Source organism: Penicillium subrubescens (assembly GCF_028828155.1).
Source record: "Penicillium subrubescens strain IBT 31985 chromosome Unknown utg000003l_segment0_segment0, whole genome shotgun sequence".
In the NCBI taxonomy this organism is placed as follows: domain Eukaryota; kingdom Fungi; phylum Ascomycota; class Eurotiomycetes; order Eurotiales; family Aspergillaceae; genus Penicillium; species Penicillium subrubescens.
The window spans coordinates 1,291,963-1,315,575 of record NW_026643153.1 but is presented as its reverse complement, the minus strand read 5'-3'; the positions used below and the strand labels follow the sequence as shown (position 1 = coordinate 1,315,575).

At 47.7% G+C, this 23,613-nt stretch overlaps 8 protein-coding genes across 8 annotated transcripts; 5 read left to right on the top strand and 3 right to left on the bottom strand.

Annotated features, from left to right (window-relative positions):
* Window positions 1–268: 268 nt before the first annotated feature.
* N7473_004496 (putative MFS transporter) lies at window positions 269–2,747 on the bottom strand (the record flags this gene model as incomplete). The annotated part of the gene is made up of 8 exons (XM_057150436.1): window positions 2,175–2,747; window positions 1,981–2,076; window positions 1,809–1,926; window positions 1,660–1,746; window positions 1,394–1,599; window positions 1,233–1,328; window positions 753–1,155; window positions 269–630 (listed from the first exon to the last, which is right to left on the bottom strand). Exons 1-8 carry the CDS (start codon window positions 2,415–2,417, stop codon window positions 269–271), a joined length of 1,611 nt encoding a protein of 536 aa, XP_057010546.1. The 5' UTR covers window positions 2,418–2,747.
* A 440-nt stretch (window positions 2,748–3,187) lies between these two features.
* N7473_004495 (TauD/TfdA dioxygenase family protein) lies at window positions 3,188–4,536 on the top strand (the record flags this gene model as incomplete). Its single annotated transcript, XM_057150435.1, has 5 exons — window positions 3,188–3,413; window positions 3,467–3,561; window positions 3,629–3,865; window positions 3,966–4,170; window positions 4,232–4,536. The coding sequence occupies 5 exons, from the start codon at window positions 3,188–3,190 to the stop codon at window positions 4,534–4,536; spliced, it is 1,068 nt and encodes a 355-aa protein (XP_057010545.1).
* Window positions 4,537–5,027: 491 nt separating this feature from the next.
* Window positions 5,028–6,386, bottom strand: N7473_004494 (glycoside hydrolase family 43 protein; the record flags this gene model as incomplete). Its single annotated transcript, XM_057150434.1, has 1 exon — window positions 5,028–6,386. One exon carries the CDS (start codon window positions 6,384–6,386, stop codon window positions 5,028–5,030), a length of 1,359 nt encoding a protein of 452 aa, XP_057010544.1.
* A 1,732-nt stretch (window positions 6,387–8,118) lies between these two features.
* N7473_004493 (uncharacterized protein) lies at window positions 8,119–9,215 on the top strand (the record flags this gene model as incomplete). The annotated part of the gene is made up of 2 exons (XM_057150433.1): window positions 8,119–8,203; window positions 8,266–9,215. 2 exons carry the CDS (start codon window positions 8,119–8,121, stop codon window positions 9,213–9,215), a joined length of 1,035 nt encoding a protein of 344 aa, XP_057010543.1.
* Window positions 9,216–9,821: 606 nt separating this feature from the next.
* On the top strand, window positions 9,822–11,222 carry N7473_004492 (uncharacterized protein; the record flags this gene model as incomplete). Its single annotated transcript, XM_057150432.1, has 1 exon — window positions 9,822–11,222. The coding sequence occupies one exon, from the start codon at window positions 9,822–9,824 to the stop codon at window positions 11,220–11,222; it is 1,401 nt and encodes a 466-aa protein (XP_057010542.1).
* A 3,758-nt stretch (window positions 11,223–14,980) lies between these two features.
* Window positions 14,981–18,177, top strand: N7473_004491 (DUF3435 domain-containing protein). Its single transcript, XM_057150431.1, has 5 exons — window positions 14,981–15,595; window positions 15,652–15,901; window positions 15,957–16,279; window positions 16,378–16,769; window positions 16,834–18,177. The coding sequence occupies exons 1-5, from the start codon at window positions 15,267–15,269 to the stop codon at window positions 17,991–17,993; spliced, it is 2,454 nt and encodes an 817-aa protein (XP_057010541.1). The 5' UTR covers window positions 14,981–15,266; the 3' UTR covers window positions 17,994–18,177.
* A 2,006-nt stretch (window positions 18,178–20,183) lies between these two features.
* On the top strand, window positions 20,184–21,395 carry N7473_004490 (ankyrin repeat domain-containing protein; the record flags this gene model as incomplete). The annotated part of the gene is made up of 1 exon (XM_057150430.1): window positions 20,184–21,395. One exon carries the CDS (start codon window positions 20,184–20,186, stop codon window positions 21,393–21,395), a length of 1,212 nt encoding a protein of 403 aa, XP_057010540.1.
* A 77-nt stretch (window positions 21,396–21,472) lies between these two features.
* On the bottom strand, window positions 21,473–21,794 carry N7473_004489 (uncharacterized protein; the record flags this gene model as incomplete). Its single annotated transcript, XM_057150429.1, has 2 exons — window positions 21,473–21,523; window positions 21,585–21,794. The coding sequence occupies 2 exons, from the start codon at window positions 21,792–21,794 to the stop codon at window positions 21,473–21,475; spliced, it is 261 nt and encodes an 86-aa protein (XP_057010539.1).
* Window positions 21,795–23,613: the final 1,819 nt, after the last annotated feature.

The following is a 23,613-nucleotide window of genomic DNA, read 5'->3' as shown; positions in this document are numbered from 1 at the left end:
AGAGAGATATAGATACTTTGAGATACAAAAATTTCATAGATGCCACTAATACTGGCCATCACAGAATACCCAAATCATGGGCACCAAGGTCGAATGTTTTTCCTATGCAAGAAATTGTTAAGAGGACTGCGGTTATAAATATCAATGCCGACTAGCTATCTACAGTTGCCGCTTTCAACCCTTCACCAAGGCCCCCAATCGACCGACCCAATTCATATGGCACAGCCGAGTCCCTGTTACGATGTCCTCCGTGATCTTTACTCTGACCCTAGTATGAAAAGCGGAAGTCCACTCGCTTGTTTCCATCCTTCTCCCGAGCTGGAATGTCGTTCTGGTACGCCGTCTGCTGCTCCACGGTCATGGCGCTCCACGCCGCATCCTTCTTCCGGTTCAGGTGTCGCAAAAACTCACGCTGAGTAATAACGACAACTAGGGTCAAAACGCAGATGGCCAGTAGCACAGAGTTGCCGCGATGGTAGTACGGCGCGTCGTCGGCCCGGTAGATCTGGGAGCCAATGAGGGAGCCGACCTGGACAATGACGTTGTAGGTAGCGGCCGTGATAGCCCGCTTCTTGACGTCAAAACTGTTCTCGGAGATCCAGGAGGACACGATGGGGTGGAAGTAAGGATCTGTATATGGATTCGGTCAGCCAATTTGGGACTTGAAAGTACGGCGGCGGGTCCTCTGGTAGGACCCGGGGGGGGGGGGGGGGGGGGGGGAGGGGGTGTTCAAAGAAAAAAAAAAAACTCACAACCGGATATAAGTGTCACGAGCGTAAAGCGCGACCAGTCCCTGCCGCCGTTAGGCAGCGTGAGGAGGCCAACGAGAAGAGGCATTATCCAAAAATCTCCAAAAATGACGTGAAACGCCCGATCGTTGAAATAATTGCTGCTGAACGATATGGCGAGCATTGTGAAGATCTGCAGGACTGCCGACGGGACCGTCAGCATATTGGCGTTAAAGGTCGTGAAGCCAATGCGCTTTAGCGTAAGGGTAAGGTAGCCCTGGACGGGTGTCGCAGGAATGTAGGCGACCAGGCCGATGAAGTAGAGCCCCCACATGGACTTATCCATCCAGGCTTCCTTGATGTTGCTCCAACGGACGGGTTCTTTGAGGGCCGTCAGTCCCTTAGCCGGGTCATCGCGAAGGATGCGCTAAGCGAAAATGCCGTCAGAGAGCTATTCATATTGACAATCCTGTAAAGTATGGAGTAATATAACAAGAGACTTACGTTGACCATAATGGCCTCTTCTCGCTCGGTGTACCAGGGTTTACGCCAGATGACGCTCTTGGTCTGGGTCGGGCTGGCAGGAAGCCATAGAAAGGCCTGCAGTGTATGTTGTGAGCGATACGTATCCATATCATGATGCCATTGACAAAAGTAACACTCACCACCACTGCAATCACACAGGTGAGGAGTCCTTCCAAAAGGAATAGCCAGAACCACCCTGGGTGGCCCCCAATGCCTCTCATTTTGAGGATCCCAGCTGCGAGGAGCGCTGAGATGACACGAGCAACATTCAGAGTTGACCAGAAAACGGCCAGACGGGTCGAGAGCTCCTTAGACGTGTAAAAGTAGGTTGAGAACAAGATAACACCTGCGAATTCACCATGAGTTAGTATCTATTGTTTGACGTTTTACCTGGTGTTCATTGTACCTGGAATAAATCCGCCTTCAAAGAGACCAATGAGTGCCCGAGTGATGTAGAAGCTGGCGCGATTCGTGATCCATGCCTGCCCCCAAGCTTTTAATCGAATTAGCACCGTATCCTCTCGTGTCATGTGCTTCGTAGGGAGGTGGACCTACAAACAACACCCCACAGAAACATCATCGTGGGCAGGACCCTCTTGAACCCAAGCCTCTTTGTAATCATCTGGACGGGGAATTCAGCCGCCAGGAAACAGACGAGCTGAATAGTGGTGCCCTATTTTGCATAGATTAGCCCCCTGCCCGCAGCAGTAAGAAGAAAACCTCTTACGTTGTTGTAGTCATCGCTTGTAAGTTTCAAGTCCTTAAGCAGGTCATCGGCCAGAGCATTAGATAGGTTGCCTCGATCGAGTTGGAGACCGAAGAACTAGATTTCCAAAGACTGTAAGTAACTTGGCATTGCATATATTCCATTGGTGGCAAGACAAAAGAAACCCTGCAAAGGAGCGACGATAAAAATCTCACCATAACACAGAGGCAGGATAGAAGGTAGAAATCCGTCTTCCGGACCAGTTTGCGCTCTTCATCGGCGGTCCAGGTCAGGGCGGGATCCCACCGATGGCGGCCCTCGTAGGACTCGTGCGGAGGCAGCCGATCGGAAAGTCTCTCCCGACCGACTTCTGCCTTCAGGACATGCGAGACGTCTAAGACGTGTGCGACGGAGACCTTGTCCATGTCGGGGTTCTCGGTGATATTTCTCTGCTCCATGCCCTGGTTGCCACACTAACGGGAGGCTTTGAGCGGCAGGCTAAAGAAAGGATTCCCGATCTTGATGACCGAAGAGAGAGAGCGAGAGAGAGAGAGAGTTTTTTCTTTGCGATGCTGGTGAATTACAGTCTTACCATGAGGAATCTGGGTGCATTAAAGGAAGTTCACATTCCAGGCAGCTCAGAGTGCATGTATCCACTTCCCGCCTCTTGAACTCTGCTGATGCTCAGTTTCCTCAATGTTCTTACATCACCTCATGGGGTTCATCTATCACCTCATGGAAATCCGGGGCCCCAGAGACCCTCTAGTGTAAGTTTTTTTGGCGAATCTCTTACCAAGCCTATGCGAAAGTTGGCCTAGGTCATCCCGCCTGTGATTCTATTGGCCGAACCACAGATTACTAATATCCTTGATGGCACGTGGCCTAACGTGACCTCCAGGCCAAGAGTTTCCATTGGGCAGGCACCAGAGGCCCATTCATCCCTTCCAATCGCACGCTCCGGTTTCAACTCCGAGAATTTCTCCGGCATGAGGCAAATAGGCTTGCCAAGGACTTCGTCAGAGTGGGAGGTAGAAACGCAGGGACAAAGAGCAAAGGTTGCATCCCATGATCGGCTTCTCCCATCCGGATTCATCTGTATCAGTCAGTTTGGGGAGAAATCTGCTTCGTTGATAAATTGAGAAGGTTGCACCTAGACGACAGAGACAGAAAAGTGTCAATCACAACAACTACTCCCTATCATACAATTGTCTGCAACTTTTCTTACATTATGCCTTCCGCCGAGACCATTTCGACCAGTACAGTTGAGCCTAAGATCCTGGGTGGTAACCCCGCGGCCAAGACCCGATGCCTCGAGCCGCTGGTGTATTCAGGATTGCTGGAGAGGTTCACCCATGCAGACATCACACCCGTCATTGGTCGCGAGTATGAAGGTCTCCAGGTGACTGAACTGCTCTCGGCAGATGACGCCGTGATCAAGGATCTCGCCAGCATCAGTAAGTATTCCATATTCCATACTCCTGAGAGCATTGACTTATTCTGCAACTAGTCTCACAACGTGGAGTTGTCTTCCTTCGTGATCAGGTTGTGACCCCGGAGGAGATGAAACAATTCTGTCTCCGATTGACAGAAGTTGCTGGATGTGTAAGGAGCCCCTCTCCCAGTAGAGCTGATCTGTAGAGAGATACCCTCGCTAATCACTCTTCCATAGCCCGAGTCGTCAGGCCTACATGTCCACCCGCTGACGGAGGAGGGCAGTGAGCTCGGTGACCAGATCAGCGTTATCAGCAGTGAGAAGCAGAAGAAGGGCGGTGGTCTCACTCATCAGCTCAGTGATGTTAGCCGCTTTGCCAGTGCTGGCTGGCACACTGATATCTCATTCGAACCGGTCCCCTCAGACTATGCGATGCTGAAGATTCACACACTTCCCAAGACAGGAGGTGACACTGTATGTTTTCAACCCAAATACCAAACTCCTGAGCCTGAAGGCAGATCACTGGTCGCCTGGCAATAGACTTCTGCTTTGAATTCTAACCAACGGTCAACAGCTCTGGGCATCTGGCTATGAAATCTACGACCGTTTGTCCCCTAGCATGCAAAAGTTCCTCGAGGGCCTGACAGCTACGCACGATGCAAGCTTTTTCCATGAGGAGGCGAGGCGTCTCGGCAACCCAATCCGAAAGGATATCCGAGGTTCGCCGCTGAACACTGGCGAGAACCTTCAAGCAATTCACCCCGTGATCCGAACAAATCGTGAGTAGTTGTCTCCCCCTCTGGCTGCGGTGCACCGTTTCCATTAACTGACACTTGACAGCTGTGACGGGGTGGAAGTCTGTCTACGTCAACAAGGGCTTCACCAAGCGCATCAACGGTGTGACCAAGGACGAGTCCGACATGCTCCTCAGCTACCTTTTCAACCTTGTGACCCAAAATCACGACGCCCAGGTGCGGTTCAAGTGGCGTAAGAACGACATGGCCATCTGGGATAACCGCAGCATGTGGCATTGCGCCACCTACGACTACGTCGAAGCTCGAGCAGGCGACCGAGTCGCCTCGCTGGGAGAGGCACCTTACTTGGATCTCACAAGCAAAAGTAGACGCGAGGCGCTCGGACTTTGAGGATCTGAGGAACGGTCGATTTGTCTTCTGCTCTGGTCTGTTTCGGATAATTTAGTTGGGCTCTGAGGTCGTTCATTTCCAACTTTGTCGCCCTGCCGTGATCTTCATGTATATATTGATTTAGACAACAGAAAACCCGAAGAAATGGCACATTTTAGAATTCAAATAGTAAATACAAGTGAAGGAGAGAAAGACCTATAGCTATCAAAAAGTGGTGGTAGTGTAAAAAGAGCGCTGCTTCCGGTGATAACTATGGCCTCCGACGCTAACGTCTTTAGCCCGATTAGACAGGTATTGGCCTTGCCGCCTAATTATCTACTTATCATGTACACACATGTGACGTTTCCTATTTATTGGTAATTACCTATTCAATGAGGTCCACGATGAAAACCCGTTTCATTATCATTGTAGTGACATGGCTCTCGAAGCACCCCTTCGAGAGCACGCGAAGTTGTTTAGACCTCCTCTCTCATCAGCCCACTACCCCTGTATTAGCTAAACTGCCACCAATCGAAGTTGAACAAATAATCCGAACCACTGCCGGTAAAAACAAAGAACAGGTCGTGCGTGGATTGCGCATTTTTGATCGAGCAATTCACAGTTTTCCACACCTGCCAGCCTCCTGTTGAGGGAACAACACAGGTTCCAATAACTGTACCACTCTTACTATCCAAGTGAAGCTCGATAGTTCCACCGCTCGTTGCGGATGCAACTTGAGCAGTAAAGCCGGAGGCACCATTGCCAAATGCAACACCCTTGACCTTGATATAATCACCATTGTTGATAAAGGCGACATGAATACCGCCATCACTGGCACTTTCGATATCTATGCCGCTGGACCAAGCAATTGTCTCCGCTTCCTGGCGGGAATACGGATCTAAAGTTCCAATCTGCCTCGGACCACCTGTAGTCATCGTGATTTGGGGTATGGTGCCGTCTGAATTGTAGGTAAATTCTTCGACCGCCACAGACCTCGTGTAACCGCTCCCACCCGGAAGGGCCCCATTGTGATAGAAGAAATATGACCTGCCACCAAAATCGATAATTCCCGGGTGATTGGTAAAGCTGGCACCCTGTGTTGGCATGATGACCCCATTGTACGTCCAGGGTCCAGTGATACTAGAACCAATCGAGTATCGAATGTTCTCGGAACAGCAATTGCCAGCAAATATCATATAGTAAAGGCCGTTTCGCTTATAAACCCAGGGTGCCTCATCAAATGAGCTGACAGCGCTGGAACCGGTATTTGGCTTGCCGAATCCTCCGACTGTAAGCTGGACTTGGGTGACACTTCCGCTATAGGAAATCATATCCTGGTTCAATTTCACATACCATAGACCAGGGTTACCCCAGTATAGATAGGCTTGACCATTATCGTCGATATAGACTGTAGGGTCGATCGCGCTATTTTCGACAAGAGGATGTCCTAACGCATCTTTGTACGGACCAGTGATGTTATTACTGACGCCAACCCCGATGGCCATGGTGCCAGTTTGTTTGTGGCGAACTGGTACGTAGTAGTAGAACTTTCCATTCCGAGCAATAACTTGTCCAGCCCATGCATTGAGATCAGCCCAGCTAAAGGTGGGCAGGCCCATCGGCGAGCCATGGTGCCACCAATTGACCATATCTGCCGACGAGAACAGACGCCAATCTTTCATAGTATAATACGTTGATCCATTTTCATCATGTCCGGTAAAGAGATAAACGCGACCATCGTGAACCACTGGTGCCGGGTCCGCTGTGTAAATATTTTGGACAATTGGATTGTCGGCTCTGGTCAACCCTGCGCACGAAAGTAATCCGAGGAGCAGCAGGGAAGATTTTTTAAAAGCACTGCTGAGTGCCATTGAAATATGTTTCTCTTTCGCGTTAACTTTGTAGGATATGCAGCAAGATGAGATATTAGAGTTCATATCGAATGCCCTTCTCAGAGTCAAGTGTTTCCAGTCGGAATGAACTTGTTATTCTAACCCACACTTCTTCCCAGTCGACTGGCATCTTTATATTCTCTTATTAGGCTAAGAATTCAGGCTATGTGTACAGAATCAATTTTGACTGCCATGTACTCACATCGAGAAGAGACCCGACAGCGCCGTTTTCAAGCAGTATTAAGTGTCACGTACCGTCAGTGGCCTCGTCTATATTCATTTAGCCGGGTCATGCAGTAATGGATTGTGAAGAGCAGGCAAGGCAAACGCTCGGCCCCCGAGACCCTTATATTTGCGAGAGCAGCTGACATCTTTCGCGAAAAGCGCGGAACAATGACCGTTGCATTCCACATTCTTGGCATTCAGGGTTCTCCGCACAGCGCTCGGCCAAGCAGAGACGCTCATGATGTCGATCTCCCGGAAAGGTTTTCAATAATCACTCCAATTGGTTGCTTCATTGATACCCTGTGTGGACACCGAGGCCTACTCTTAAGATTCAGCTCCACAAGTTCTTAGGTATTCTACAAGATGTGGTAATCTAGAGAGAGAAGTAGGATGATTCAATTGACGTGGAGACCATTTCAATATTATTTCCAGAGAGGCAATAGTCCGGTGGGTAATTCTTTCTGGCTAATGTAGGTTAATTCGCTGCCAGATTGTGCCCTGAATGTGTGCCTCGATTGACTTAGAATTTAAGATAACTTACTTCCCACGCACTCCCAAGTCCGGATGGACGTCAGTCCAAGGCTTCACTCACATGGTTCACAGCCACAGCCTATCTTCTACGCATCAGCCGTTGATGAAAGTGGAAGCTACATCTAGATGAGCTTCGGCTTCTTTGCAAATGGGTCTGACATCGCATATACGAGTCAAACCAAAATGGACTACGCAGCCGTTGCACTAGTTAGTTCTACCCGGAGCCACGGAGTATTTGGTCCGTGGCTTATAGATATAGTTTAAGCATATTTCCATATCGAACTCCAAGTGGTGAAACCGATACGTGGAAATGGATAATTTTTCGAACAAGTCCTTTTTCCCGGAACAGTGGTAAACAGGACTAAATCCTTGGTAGAGGCTAATCTAACTAATCACGATGACCCCCACCCCCTGAACAAATCTGACAGTGGTCTTCGTAGCGTTGCACTTAGTTGAAACCCCCCCCCCCCCCCTCTTCCCCTGTGGCGTTTCGGCCCGAGCTGCAGAATTGGTTAGCTGACTGGCTGTAGCTTGCAGAAAGTTTTGACGCGGCAGTTCAGTCATTATCTGTATTGCCGAACACGAAGAGGAGATACTAATCCTTGTTCAAAATATCCATACATGTTTCACGAAGTGATTTGTGGCTTCTAGTCCGATTGTATGCCCCGCCGGAATTAAGACTGAGTATTCCGAGCAGGAACACATATTCAGCCGACTTAGAATGGAGCCTACCGTGAGCGACAAAGATGCAAGAGCAAAAAGATATACAGAGAGTTCTAAGACATTCCCTTTAGCCGTTATTTTAATTGCCAAGTGTGATGAGAAAGATCAAGTATAAAGTCAATCGCCCTCAAACTTTTGTGGCCATAAATAAGACAGAGTATTTTCCCCAACTTCTTCTTGACATTCATTCCCTCTTGCACAATACCAGGACAGACTACTTTATAGAGATACAATGAAGTTTACGGGAAACAGTTGGGTGGGAGGATTCCTTTTCATAGCCACCCCTGCGCTAGCTCAACAAACCCTCTATGGCCAATGTGAGTGATCCCAGCTTTTCATCAACTTCTTTGATCGTGTAATCTCATATTTACATCTACAGGTGGTGGCAATGGCTGGACTGGGGCAACCCAATGCGTCGCAGGGGCATGCTGCAGCGCTCAGAATGCATGGTATTCCCAGTGTCTCGCTGGAAACTGCATGCCAAGTACCACTTTGACGACCGCTGTCGCCACGTCATCGGAAACGACAACAAAGACCACCACCACCACGACGAGTCTCCCAACTAATCTCTCCGGGGGATGCGGTAGGGTCCCGACGCTGAACAGTGGGACGTATACTACCACTGTGAACGGCCAACAGCGTCAGTACATCCTCACTCTTCCCTCGGGCTATGATCAAAACAAGCCTTACAAGCTCATCTTCGGCTACCACTGGCTTGGAGGCGACATGCAAGCTGTTGCAGGAGGATCCTACTATGGGGTACTGCCCTTATCTAGTAACTCTGCAATTTTCGTCGCCCCGCAAGGAATTGACAACGGTTGGGCCAACACCAATGGTCAGGACATCACCTTCAACGACCAAATTGTGGCAAATGTTGAGAATAACCTCTGCGTCGACAAAAATCAAGTCTACTCCATGGGATGGAGTTATGGTGGATCCATGTCATATGCACTTGCGTGTGCCCGACCCAACGTCTTCCGTGGAGTTGCTGTGATGTCTGGGGCCAATCTCAGTGGATGCAGTCCAGGCACTCAGCCAGTGGCTTACTATGCGCAGCATGGAGTCCACGATTCGGTGCTCAACATCGGCCTCGGTCGTGGCATTCGAGATACGTTTGTGCGGGACAATCATTGTACCGCACAAAATCCTCCGGAGCCAGCGGTTGGTAGTGGGACACACATCAAAACCGTGTATTCAGGCTGCTCATCGGGACATCCTGTCTGGTGGATTCCATTTGACGGTGATCATGTGCCACTGCCTAACGATGCGGGTTCTAGCTCATCGTGGACTCCTGGGGAGTTGTGGAAATTTATTACCCAATTCAGCTAAATTATCAGGCAAGATCCAAGTGGAGAGAATATCCAATGTTAATAATGAATTCATCACGGAATACCGCATCGTGTTAGCAGCTGATTGAGGATAGTTGTTTCGGATATTCTTCCTGCACGGAACCACACGTAGTGTATCATTCCGTATGGATATTTAGTAAATTTAATCCAGTCGTTGTGAACTTTAGGCACAGCCCTACCAAGGCGCCGAGAGTTGTTCTAGGGTACTTTAATTATCCTCTGTAAAGTCTCGAGGAGGAACTTATAAGAGAGGCTCGCATGATGTTTGGATTTAATTACGGCGATCGGTCATATGATTTCAAGGGCCTTGCCTGAAAGGGTGAAAAATTGGCGTGTGGTACGAATAGGGAGTTAGTGTTTTGCGAATATCAATATCTGTAGCAGATGTTCCCACTTGTTAATATTTGGTGGGGAATCGAACATCCCCAGATCCACGTGCGACCGAAAATTTGCAGGGCAGAGGCTTGGCGAAGGATCGGACGCCTGGTGCTGCCCTGCTGGCCAATCTCTAAAATCCTGTTCTAACTAACCATAAATACCATGTTCACTGGCTTTCAACTGAGAAGCCCCCCTTTCAGAAAGAAGGATGCTCCCTACATTACCAGCAGAGCTGCTGCTCTCGATAGCAAGCTATTTTGACAGCCACACAGATACTTTGCGGCTCGCCTCCTGTTGTCGTGCTTTCTATCCACTTTTGTTACCCAAAGTTTTTACTTCGCTCGACCTGATAAAGCATCGCAATGGCCATTTAAGTCATTTAGTGCACACACTCTCATCCAGGCCAGAGTTAGCGCAAGAAGTGCGCACGTTTCGTGTCTCCTATGGCTGGCGGCCGACTTCCGGCGTGCGATATGAACGGCAGGTGATCCTGCCGGTTCTGAAATCAGCACTGGGACCCGCCGACGACCTATCCGCATGGGACTGGGAACTACAGAATCGAGAGAAGAATGACGCATGGAATGTTCTGCTTCTAGGACTCTTGCCTAATCTGGAGAATCTGGTCCTGCAGATTTATGAATTTTCAAACCACACTCTCGAGTGGATGGCTCAGATCGCCGACGAAGAGGGCTCTGCTCTGTCTAAATTAAGAAATCTCACAGTTTTGTGTTCTGAGGTAGATGGTGGCCTTAGCTCATCGCACTTTCTTCCAATCCTTCGACTTCCCTCGTTACGCCGCTTTTATGGCCACGTGATATGCGATGGTGGTACGTCTGATGACGATTATGCCGAAGATGAAGCTTTCAATGCTGCCAGCTATGTGCCTAAAAATCTTCGATACTCCAACATCACTCATATCCACCTCAAGTCCAGTTGTTCTCGACGAGGCTTTGCGGATTTGATTGGTGCACCTAAGAGCCTCGAATCTTTTATCTTGGAGCATTCCGATAACCCGAATTCCGCGGACCAGGAGGGGATGTACGTGTCGAGATACTGCCCGCCATTGAATAGACATCAGAAGACCTTGCGGAAGTTAACACTTACCGACGAGTGCACCAACTATTATACCGCTCACCAGAGTCACGACTATGGATACGTCGGATCATTCGCGGGATTCAGTGCGCTGAAGGAACTTCGGCTGCAGTTATCTCATCTACTAGACTGTGATCGAGGCTGGAGTGACCGTAATAAGACATCAGGGAGGGAATTCAGTGATGTATTGCCTCTGTCGCTGGAAAGACTCATTCTTGATGGTCTTGAGACGCAACATACAACTGGACTAGTCGAGGCGTTCAAAGACCTGTTTTTAGGACAGAAGTACGGCTGTCCAAACCTGGCTTATTTAGAGGTCAAGGGAAACTGGATGCATACCCATCAGTCGACTGAGGAATCTAACGCTAAACCTCGTCCTTTACCTGCCATGTTAGAGCAGTTTGCGGACTTTAAGGCGGAACTTGAGCCTTTATGTTCGGCTGTGGGGGTTAGTTTTCATCTGCGTGATTTGCATATTGAGTATATTATCGAGCAGAATCGTTCATATATTTTATAGAATGATACCATCTCACTAGTTGCTGATGATGATGGTGGTGGATTGATACTGATTTTGATATTCGCAAAATAAAAAATCACAATCACACGATATCACACACATCACACAAACTGCCTACCACCCTTTAATTTCATCTTATCTTACTCTTACCCTTCTATCATATCATCTTATTTGGATCATTCCTATTATCCCATCCTATACGGTATAGCCTGCTCACGTGTTACGATATACCTGACATGAGAGGTTATCCACAAGTGCCGGTGCCTCAGGCCACAATAACCCTGGTAAGCCGCCAAGCTTTCGGTGGAGGTTCGTTGGGGCTTCGCCACCAGTACGTGTACGGACTCATGCAAGGAAGGCCCTGTAGAGGTTACACAACCGTCGTGTTTCACCCCGCTCCCATTCCCCTACCAAGGATACATCTCCTTCTTGTTTTGAGCGATATGACTGTATATAAATTGCTCCATGTTGAAGAGGTTTTACCTCCCTCAAGAACCCATCTACCCTTCTACTATCCTGTTTACTTACAGGGTACCCGTGGCACTGACCACCCCCTACCGGTTCCCGAGGCACATCCATTAGTAACCTCGATACGTGGTTGAGCCCTAACGGGTTAGGGTGGTCCAATTTCCAATGAAAAAATCTTCCAATTTCCCACCAATTTACTCTCTTTACCAACCACCAATATGGCCGATTCGTACGCTGAACAAGAGGCTCGCATCAGTCGCGCTCTAGAAGACTATACCAGCGGTAAAAATCAAAATTTATCTGCATTAACGCGCGAGTATCGCGTAAACTACCAACGCCTGCGGCGACGATTAATCGGTCTTCCATCAAAGATTGGCAACCAGAACCGCTTACGCCTGCTTACTAGAGCTCAAGAGGATGCAATTATACGTATAATTGATAGCCTAAGACGCTATAATATCAAGCTAAACGGCAAGGATATCGAGGATCTTGCAAACCTGCTTCTTTGGCGCTAATACGAAAGGGATTATCCCGATACGACCGTACTAAAAACCTTAGTAATCCTTCCGCGGTTAGCTAACGCTAAAACCCTTCCTCCTCGGCTTAAGCTAGTTAATTACTAATAGGTCTATTCGTTTATTAGGCGAATTGACCCTAAAATCTGCCTGATTACTAATAAGCATATTAGCTTAGATAGAGCAACGGCGTCTATAGCGATAATGCAAAACTAGTTTAGTGCGCTTAAACTAGTAATCAAACAGATAAAAACGTATAATATCTACAATTTCGATAAGACTAGCTTTATTCTTTAGCAGCAATCCTCTTGTATAAGCTTAATTAGGCGCAAGAGAGCGCGCGCAGAGCTTACTAATTGTTATGCTATACCCTGGTATGAGGTTATTCCTAAGTGTTGGTGCCTCAGGCTTCCCGGACCTAATAAGCCGGCAGGCTTTCTGTAGAGGTTCGCTGGGGCTTCGTGTTACGCGTTGCCGACTGGTCACTATGAGTTAGAATGTCCACGGGTTATACTTGCCTGATTCTAACTGCGGATTCCAAGAGTATCTCGCAACTGTACCGATACTATACAAAGCCTTACGTCGGGTTCGGGTCCTGTTAAGTATCTTATAGAATATACCAGAAGTGCGCGCTAAGTAAGTCAATCACGAAGTGTGTTATGATATATCCTGGCATGAGGTTATTCCCAAGTGTTGGTGCCTCAGGCTTCCCGGGCCTGATAAGCCGGCGGGCCTTCCCCATGTGTTGGTGCATCAGGCTTCCCGGACCTGATAAGCCGGCAGGCTTTCTGTGGAGGTTCGCTGGGGCTTCGGCTTCAGTACGTGTACGAACTCCTGCAAGGAACACCCTTGACAGAGGTTACACAAGCCTCGTGTTTCACCCCGCTCCCATTTCCCTATTAAGGATACATCTCCTTCCTGTTTGAGTGATGAGACTGTATATAAATTGACCTATGTTGAAGAGGTTTTGCGATCCTCAAGAAACAGTTCTTGACCTTTCTACACTATTGACTTGGCTCTATTTCTCCTACCTGATTGACAGGCCTCTATCCTGACTTATAGAGTATATCTTTACAATTTCTGTTTCTTCTTCTTCGATCACCTAGGAGAAATGGCACTAAGGACCCGTTCTACTCCCTCTACCGAAGGGGCACGAACCCTCCCCGTATCGCGGAAGAAATCCTAATTACGACCGACTAGGGTTTAACCCTGACTGACCTTAATGCCAACCTCGCAGCTACTTAAGCTACTATAGAAAAGCTGTAGAGGCTCAAAGATTTACAAGACTAAGCCGAAACGCTCAGATTATAGCTTATAGGACGAAACCTAGACGAAACTCTGTCGAACCTATATCAGGACCCTTACGAATTATTAGGAAAGGGTTAGGATATTAAGCTTAAAAATATTCCTACGTTTACTCTTAACTCTTTACTACAATAACGACAAGAATAGCTCCTAGACCTTTTGTCGGATTTACGAGGTCAGCATAAATCCTTCGGCGTGCACAAGCAAGCGAGTGTGCACGGTTGGTCAAATCAGTATACGATTGGCGAAGAATCGTATAGGTCAAGTCAGGTCGTACGATTCGGCTCAGAATCGGAAGTTAACTTATGATAGAAGAATGCTCCAATTTCATCACAATCATTAAACTTGATTCAACTAGCTATGGAAAACAGGCAATATTTATAACTTCATGAAATCAAGGCAATACGTCAGACTAGAATCTCATAGAAATCAGAGGAAATATAGAGTGTTGAAGCTCTTTCGTCATGTGTGCAAGTTGTTGATGTCAATCGTTGAAGATCGTCGTCACGTGGACGTTCCGTCGCATTCTGTCAAGTTCGATAGCTCTCATGGGCTTATGCACCCACTCTCTTGGGGGCTTATGCACCCACTCATGTCGACACCTTTAACAGCAATTCGAAGGAGATTTAAGGCGCTATTACGATAGTCGGACTTAAATTCTTAGAGTACTAAGCTATATAGATATAACCTGTTAGTAGAGATAATACTGATATATTAACGAAAAGTTACTAATTACTAACTAAAACCTTAAAGAAGATTAGCCCTACTTTAAGGACTAGACCTTAACCTTTATTAAAAACGTAGCTAGCCTCTAATCTAAAGTAATAGGCTAGCTTAAAAGGGCCTATTAGCTAAAAGATAAGGACCTATAAGAGTTTTATACCTACTTAGATACCTTACAGCGCTACTTCTTAAGGTAGCTAAAAAAGAGAGAGCCCTTTCCTTCTTCGCGAAACTTCTGTACGATCTCTAAAACGATATCCGCTACTATATTATAAAACTCCTAGAGACAAGTAAGGAGATAATTAATATTGTGTATTACTTCTAAGACTTATAGCGATTAAAGACGAATTAAAAGCGAAAGTATACAGAAATTATAGATAAACTTTTACGAAAAAAGAATTTAATTAAGAGAACTTAAGATAATAAAAGGTCCTAAAAGCCTTAGACTAATAAGAATATAATTACGAAGGATTACCTAAACCCTATTAGAGAGGACAGGAAACGTAACTAATACTTTAACTATAGGAGCGAAAAGTATTACTACAAATAAGCATGACACGGTGAGTGGGAGGCCAGAAACGGCCGCTTTTGACGCCGTTTTAGGCCGCTCGCTCACCGTGGGCGGCCTTGGCGTCACGGGTGCCAAAGCCCACGGCCAACCTTTTTACTGCCACCCGTGCTTCGCGTTGGTGTGCCTGGTGCCTGGCCCCATTGATCGACTGATGTCCCTTCGTGCCACAGCCGCCGCAGCGACCCATCCTCGCTCACCCTCCGCCATCCTTCTGGCACAGGGGGGCGATTTTGGCTCCTCTGTTGAACGGTTCTGCTTCCCCAAGTTTCCATAAATATCGACCACCATGGCCCCCGACCGACAGTCCTCCCTCGCTCTTCAGCAACTCCCCTAGTCCCCGGTTTGGGTTTCCAACGGTGGTTTGCTCCAGGTGAAATCGTATCAGCCTCGATCATTCTCTCGTGCTTCGACTCGTCCTTGCTCCTTCTGCCCCTCTCCGATCGCACACGGCGTTCCGCTACCATGCCTTCTCCTCCTTGTCCTATTCCGTCCGACGATGAGAGCGATACTACCTCAGGCCTGCCCGAGATTTTCTCGGACAGCGCGTCCGACTCTGATTCTTCCACCGCACCTAGCGTTTTCGACGATAGCAGCGAATCGGAGTCAGACCCTGACAGTGAATCGGACGATGAGCTCGAAGATGAACTGGCACTGGAAGATGAAAAGGAGCAGCTTTCACCAGAATACTACCTCCAGGAGGCCGAGGCTCTTGATGTCTCCCAGCTCCGACAGAAACGGTACAGCCCGAAGACTCAAGAGAGGTTGGATGAGACGCAAGATTTCTGGGATAGGTGAGGCATCCCTGCAGCATTCCCGCGTACGGGAATCAAGTCGCTGATTGTTCTAGGTTCTGTGAGGGCGCAAAGCGCGATCCGGTGAAATGTCTATCCTGGGTCTCCGATACAGAGGAGACTGTCCGCTTCCTTAAGGCTCTCTTTTCCTGGCGGTGTGACCAGCGACGGGGAAAGGATGGACGTCGGACCCCGGGGCTGAAAACCAAAAGCTCACTCAACGCATTCTGGAAGTGGTGGCATCTGATCTACAAGGCCGAGGTTGGACATGGCCTCAGCAAAGATATTCAAGTTAAGATCCATGACGTGAGATCCTGATGAGTATAAATATCGGCAATTGTACGCGACTGACGTTCCATAGGTGCTCGCGATAGTTGCGACGGAGAAGAAACTGTCCCTCAAAAAACGCCCGAAAGCGACTATGTTTGTGGAGGATGTAGCTGAGTTTGCCCGAGTGATCCTGTCCACGACAGAGATGACTTTTCCTTGTGGCTGGTATCGGATACAACTCCTCCTTTTCTGCCAGCTGGCCGCTATCACCGGCAACCGTCCGGGGGCGCTACTGAAACTCCGCTTCCGGGATCTCAAATTGACGTTGATTCGGGATCCAAACGGAGGACGTCCTCGACTGTTCATCTACCTGAGACCGGAATTCACAAAAGCATTTCTTGGTGCTAAAGAATCGTAAGTAACATCTACTCGCTAAACCATTCCTTGCGCTTGCCTTACCCCGTTCAGTTACATACGTCTCTGCTTCCGTTTGCTTATCATTTTTCAACCAGAGAGGCGTTTCCAATTCCGGAAATTATCTTTGATCCCACGTTGGTCCTCAGTCCTCATGTCTTTCTGCTGGGTATTCTGTTTAGAATTGGCGCATTCAAAAGTCTGTCCACCGATAGCCCTGTGCTGGACTGCCCTGAGAAATTGTACCGTCTTCGGGTCCTACATGGTCTCGGTGAACAGGAATTAAAGCTGAAAGACGAAATCATGGATCAGCATGTGTTTTGCCAAGCTTTGCGGGAAGCGGATGGGATTCGATTCGCACCAGAAAAGCCACTTACCCGGGGATGGCTGGGCTACAGAATGAAAAGAGGTGGTGAGATTACTGGCTTTGCGGAAGTCGCGAAGCCATATTGCCTCCGATACGGCGCAGCAAAAGCGTTCAACGATAGTCGTGAGTGACCCTGCATTAAGAGTGCATTAAGAGAATTTTGGGCTAATGCCGTCCTCTCAATCAGCGGATGTATCGAATGAACTGCAGAACGTCATGCTGCAGCACGCAAGCATTGATACTTTTGTGCGGCACTACAGTGTGGGCATCCACGTAGATGCGCAGGCCATTGTCCGGGGCTTGCCCGCTGAGAAACAACTCATGCGGTTTGCCTGCTCGATGAGTCGGTCCATCGACCCTCGCAGGCCCTACCGGCTTGAGGATTCAAGCTGTATCAACGATATCCCCCGCGTGCGTGCCCTGGAAGACACGAAACAGGCGAGAAAGCGGATTCGTGACGTTAAGATGCGCACCTATGAAGATGCAGAGGCCGCATTTCAAGGAGAGTTCGGTGATGATCCGCAGAGTGCGACTCTTTCCAAAACCGCCCGCAAGCGGAGGAAGGCTCAGGAGAAAAGCTTGAAAAAGTTACGTCAAAAATTCGATCATGCAGACGAGCAGTATGACCGCGCAGTGAAGCAACTACGAAACGAGAAGAGGCGGCAAAAGCACCGCTTGATTCGTGAGAACCTGGAGCGGTACAAGAATGAGCAGCCAGTAATCGACAGCGAGCGGCAACTTTCTGGAAAGGTTGTCGACGAAGAAGTCATGGGTGCATTGCAGCGAACTGGCTACATGACACCGCAGCATATGACGCTCATTGACAGTATCCTGACTATGCCGGGTACAACGGTCACGAAAGAATACGAACGCCGCATCGCTGCAATCAATGCAGTGATTGCAGTCTGTGATGCGGAAGAGGGTGCTCCCTCGCGGCCTGGTGCGTCGCAAAAACGCTCTGTCGATGCTGTTGATACGCCACCTGCTTCTCCCCTGCCTAAGAGACAAAAGTCTACCCCTTCAGATGAGAGTGACGATAGGTTTTCTCAAGCCATCGCTTCTGTTTGCGTCAAATCTCGAGAAGAGAGACCAACGATATGCTTTATATGTCTTGGTAAGGCTAAACTGCCAGAAAGCAAACGGCTGCAAACGTACAAGAACCCTGGGTCCCTCAGCCGACACTTCGTCAACCAGCATATCAAGCCGTTCCCAAATGACATGCATTGTGAGTGCAACATTTGCGGGGAAAAGCTGTTGTCCAAATCAGGACTCCTGAACCACGCGCAAAGAGTGCATGGAATTGTCTCCTGCTTACCCCTACCAGCTCTGGGCCTGCCCCTCCCATAAATATTAGACGTTTCTTGGTTAAATATGTCTTGCAAAGCGAGGCCACGCGTGAACAGCATACTGATATTTGATCGCATACTTCTTGATTTTGAGAAAAGTCCACAATGACCACTCGTAGCCAAGATATTTAATAACGACTTGTAGTAATAAAATCAAAGCAATAATATGACCGGCAAATTATAGCACTAGCTGCGCCGAATCTTCTTGAGACGGCGAGCATTTGAATCACCACCTACTCCATCCAAGTTTCCCACGCCAATCACGGAGGCCAGAACTTCACTCAATAGGCTACTGCGAGGCTCTTCAGGAAAGTAGTCTTTTCTCAGCGGTTCATCCGGTACTTCACACTTCTTGCAATCCTGAGAACTACCTTTATGACTCTCAAATTGGTGGTTGATCTCCACTGTGCTGGCTTCCCGCTCCCATTCGGCATGTGCTCTTTGGAATCGATCGTATATGTTCACTTCGAAGGTACGGTGTACTTTCTTGGAGGTACTTGACACGTTGAGAGAAGGTAATTGTTGGACTACATTTCGGAGTCTGAAGAGAGAGCAAATATTTCATAGCAGTGTCTTTTGAATACCAGGTCCAGAGTTATTAGTTGCGTAACTTTCCACCGCAAGCCGTGTAAAGAACACAGATGAGTCAAATCTATTTTGTGTTAGAAAAACCTAATGCAGGGTTCCAAATTTGATTCAAATTGTAGCAGCATCAACTGAATGTCATATGAACATCGGTATTGATTGCCATTACGAGGCTCCGCATTGACTAGTTATGTTATAATTGTCGACCAGAACGGCGTGGCTCAAAGCTTCACACCCTTCATGGCTCCGGGTGTTCTCGGGGATTTTAGCAACAACATTGCGCACGAAAAACTTCACGCCTTAAGACAATTCATACCATGAGCACACCCTAGGCACACCCAGGACACACCCCAGACACACCCCAGACACACCCCCAGACACAGCCCGAGCACAGCCCGAGCACAGCCCGAGCACACCCTCAGCACACCCTCAGCACACCCTCAGCACACCCTCAGCACACCCTCAGCACACCCTCAGCACACCCTCAGCACACCCTCAGCACACCCTCAGCACACCCTCAGCACACCCCGAGCACACCCCGAGCACACCCCGAGCACACCCCGAGCACACCCCGAGCACACCCTAGGCACACCCTGAGCATTTCGAGGAAAAATATTCTCTCATGGCCGTACATGAAATAGATTGTTACATCACCCGTATATTTGTGATGCTGTGTAAGTTAACTTTCAGCACTACGACTTAACATCAAAGTAGTGATCAGCCATTGATCGATACATTTTTTGCTTCAACATATTTTACTTTTTTTAAAAAAGACCTCGTCTTACGTACCGCTATCGCCAGCTGTCGATTGAAGAGCCATGAGCTAGATGAAAAAGGAAAGGAAACCATTTGTTTACCTTCAAGATTGGGGTTAATTATTTGCGTCAAGTTGAGTCCATGTTAGATAGATATCTGAGGTAAAGTTTCCGGTTTTAGCTGCCAGGAATGCCTCCCTACTCTGCGGACGATCAACAATATTTGCGCTTTTGCTGGCTCATAATATTTATAACATTCAGCTCCCCCGAAGATCTTTCATAATTCTTTCTGAAGTTTATGGATTTATCAACCGTCTCTTCCATTCACAAAGACGGTGAGGGTGCCATGTTCTCGCCGAGTGAATGTGGTAGCAGTACAGCGCAAGGCAGGGCCAAAGACTCTTCAAGAGCACACATCTTGTCGCTTCCTGCCGAACTACGATATCTTAGACTATCTCCCCGTGAAAGATGTTATCTCTTTCGTATTCTGTCGATGGGATTTTTTCTTGGCATCTACGGATTTCCTCAAGCATGAAGTCGGACCAAGCCTTGAGAACCTTGAGACTCTCACAAAACTGTTCATGCGCTATCCATGGCCGAAAAGGTGGCTACAATGCATAATCCAGCGTGCCATCTCCAGTGAACCGCCAATACTTCGAGATATCGATACGCTCATGGCAGTCCACGCAAGAAATCTGTTACCCGAAGATGTGTTCCGAGTGACTGTTCGTGACTGTGCAGAATGCAATTGGCCAATACTGCAAAGTTGGCTCACTCGTGACCACCATGAAGCGATCGATCATTACTTGAGAAGCTGCCCATGCGCAATTTTCGACACAAATAGCATGAAAATGACCCCCTTGCACATCGCTGTTATGAAGCAGGATACGAAAACTGTTGAAACCATCTGCAAAGTTCTTCAGAACATGAAAGAATCAAAAGAATTGATTCACATAGATCAGCGTGATGAGTGTGACAATACTGCACTGTCTTATGCAATATTAAAGGCTTCCTTGCCCATTGTACAAGCCCTCGTCCGTGTCGGGGCTGATATCAATCGCAGAGATCGCTTCTCCACGCCTCTCATGGACGCGTGCTATCAAGGCGATGAGGAAATCATTTTATATTTGATGGACTGCGGCGCCGATATTGCCATCCGTAACTCCTTTGGTCAATCTGCGCTAGAGTACATCATGATCGGGAAGAGCCGGAAAAAACATGATTTACTGCGGCAACTAGGACGTTTGGCAAGCCAACCACAGCTTAATCAAGCACTTCTACATGCTTTCAACACCTCAAAGGAATTCTGCCCGATTCTGGTGCAGTGTGGTGCGGATCCTCGAGACGTGGGTCTGGAAACGGAACATTACCTTTCCCATTTACATACGTCTGAGCTCCTGGACAGTCAAACGGAGCCTTCCGAACCAGTCCCAGGTAATCCTACACAGCGCGTCGGAGACATCGATCCGGATAACCAACATATTGAGATCGCACACCGATTTTCAACAGAGTCTAGTCCTCAGAGAACATGGGAACGGCGAGAGAGCGACGACAGGCTTCTCACTCGTCTGGCCTGTGTATGTTCAAGGGATGAATATCGACGAACCGATGCATGGTTTCTTGTCGGAAGAGCTATCGTGCTCATTGTACGCCTCGGTCCAATCGATATGTGTACGTACGTTGTACATCCTACGTGGTGCATTCATGTTACGGCGCTGCAAGATGTTTCAGACCCTCAAAGTCGAATCCCCAACATAAAGGTTCTCGATTCACGCGGATTTAAGCGCCGCAAGTATGGATGGAAGAACATCAAAAACATTGTCGGTGTTGTTTCTATGGGAGATTTAACCGAGAATTTCCACCAACGAGCACCAAGGACTTATCTCAAAATCGAGTGGACGGAGATAGAGCCCACAGATCACGCGCTGTGTCCAGGTGGTTGCAGCTGGGTCACAAGGACCGAAATTATAAAAATGATGGGCCGCAGTTTGGCCAGTCGAAAAATTGCAGAGGCTTGGAACAATCAAGCAGTTAGGTATGCTCAATGGGAAAGAAGAAGCTAGACAGAGATCCCATGTTTGAGCAAAAAGGTTGTACAAAAACAAGGCAAAGATCAGAAATTGAGAATGTTCTGCCACATTCACGACTCCGTGTTGATGAATTGCACCTTGGGCATTGGGTAATAGCTTTCCTGTGATATTATTAGTGAGAATGCAATAAGTCTGTAAGAAGAGTGAATATAGTATTCATACCAATTGGGTCTCGGAAAGTGGCCAGCCTTTCGACTTCGATGTCAGAATGTAAACTTCTCCGGTTTTCTTCAATCGAATAATCATTTGGATATCTGCAAAGCATTCTGAGCAGTACTCAGTAGCTTTCCTGAAGAGCGTGTTTCTTCTTCTCCGTGTCTTTTGATCAATAGAGGGTGTGGAAACGGTCTTTGACTTGAAATTGACGTTCATTATGATAGCAAATCCACGGTAGATGTAATCAAGAGGACATTCACAGAAGGTTCTTATGTGCTTAAATTTGGAAATAACTTGCAACTGGATCGTGAGGATGCCACCATACTTTCTACAGGCGTATCTTCTGTAGCTAGACGGTTGAGAAGAACACCGTTTAAAGATCGATATTTGCCATAGATCATAGTTTCTTTCATAAAGCTCAATATTTCGAGATTTCATTCGGGCATGCGTTGATAAACTTTGCTCAACGTGTCTCAGCTAGCCTGTCATGCAATCTGTATTAACAGCTTTTTGTTCACCGTTTCATCAACTTACCCGGCGTTGAACCAAAGAAGTCAACAGGTTAATACGCATGTAGTTCGAATAGTTGAATACTGTACATGATCTCAATATTGATTGACCTTCAGAATTAGACAAATGATGGCTTGAAAAGTTTTTCTCTTTGATGGAGAATGTCCCGCTCCGACATCCACTGGATTACAGTGAGATCCTATATAATCGAGGCAAGGTTCTACCTCCAGTGCTTTCACTCTCACAAAACTGGGAAAATCTTTGCTCGAAGCTCCCAGCGTCTTCATATTCCCCCATGATCATTAAACACTATCTCACACTCGGGGTGGTTGTTCTTTGGGCCAATGCCCATTTGCTAGTAATGGAGCCAGAACCCTACGGGAAAGATACTCTCAACAACTCGCCTCTTGCTGCAGATGGAAGTGACTTCCCCTGTAAGCTACGTCCAAATGCATTTGAAATCTCTGGAGAAGCAACCTACCGCATCGGGGACGATCAGGTACTGAAACTCAAAGGAAGCATAACCCATGGAGGCGGCTCGTGCCAAATCAGTCTTACCAAGGATCGTGTTCCGACAAAAGATTCTGAGTGGAAAGTTATTAAGTCGTTCGAGGGAGGGTGCCCCGCAAATGTAGCCGGACAGCTTGTTGGGGGCGCCGATTCCGACAATTCCTCCATCTTCCCTTCAGGATACCTGAAGGGATTGAACCTGGAAAATATACATTGGCTTGGACATGGTTCAATCGTATCGGCAATCGAGAAATGTACATGAACTGTGCGCCGATTACTGTAATTGGCAACGACCAGCCTGTGGTGCTTGAGAAGCCTGAAGCCTTGTTCCCGCCCATGTTTATCGCCAATATCAACGGCTGCAAAACTAGAGAGATGGTGGCTATTCGTTTCCCAGAACCCGGGAAGTTTGTTGAGATTCCACCTCATGTGATCAATCTTGCTGATGAGAACGAGCCCCCGTGCGTGGGTATTCCAACCCTTCATTTCGGTCTACCAACGGAAGTTGTGCCTTCTGCGCCTTTGTCCGATCATTCTATAGGAATGATTACTTCGAATGTAAAATCAAGCGCGTTGTACACAGGAGTTCCCCACCTCCCTAATTGTTGCTGCCGTTAGAATACAATCATATTCATGACGCTTTGAGGGAAGTGATGTGTTTGCACAAATAGTTGGTGAAAGAAGGTATCATATTTATATCTACTGATCATGTTGCATTTCTTCTAGTCGAACGGTAGGAAAGCGTACCTTGAGTGTCATATCTCTATATAAAGAGTCGTTTAAATTGGATTAATTTGTTCTATCGTCCTCTCCTAGGAGGCGGTTGATAATATCAACGGGAGAGGATAAGCGCAGTTTGATATTGAATTTTCTAAGCTTGATTTGCTCTGGTTTGCGTTTGTTGTAGAATCGGCGATCTGATCAAATTAATGCTGTTGGTATCACCAGCTAGGCACTGTGTACACAGTTAAGTGGACAGTATTTATGCCAAAGCAAAAGTTGATTGATTCGTGTA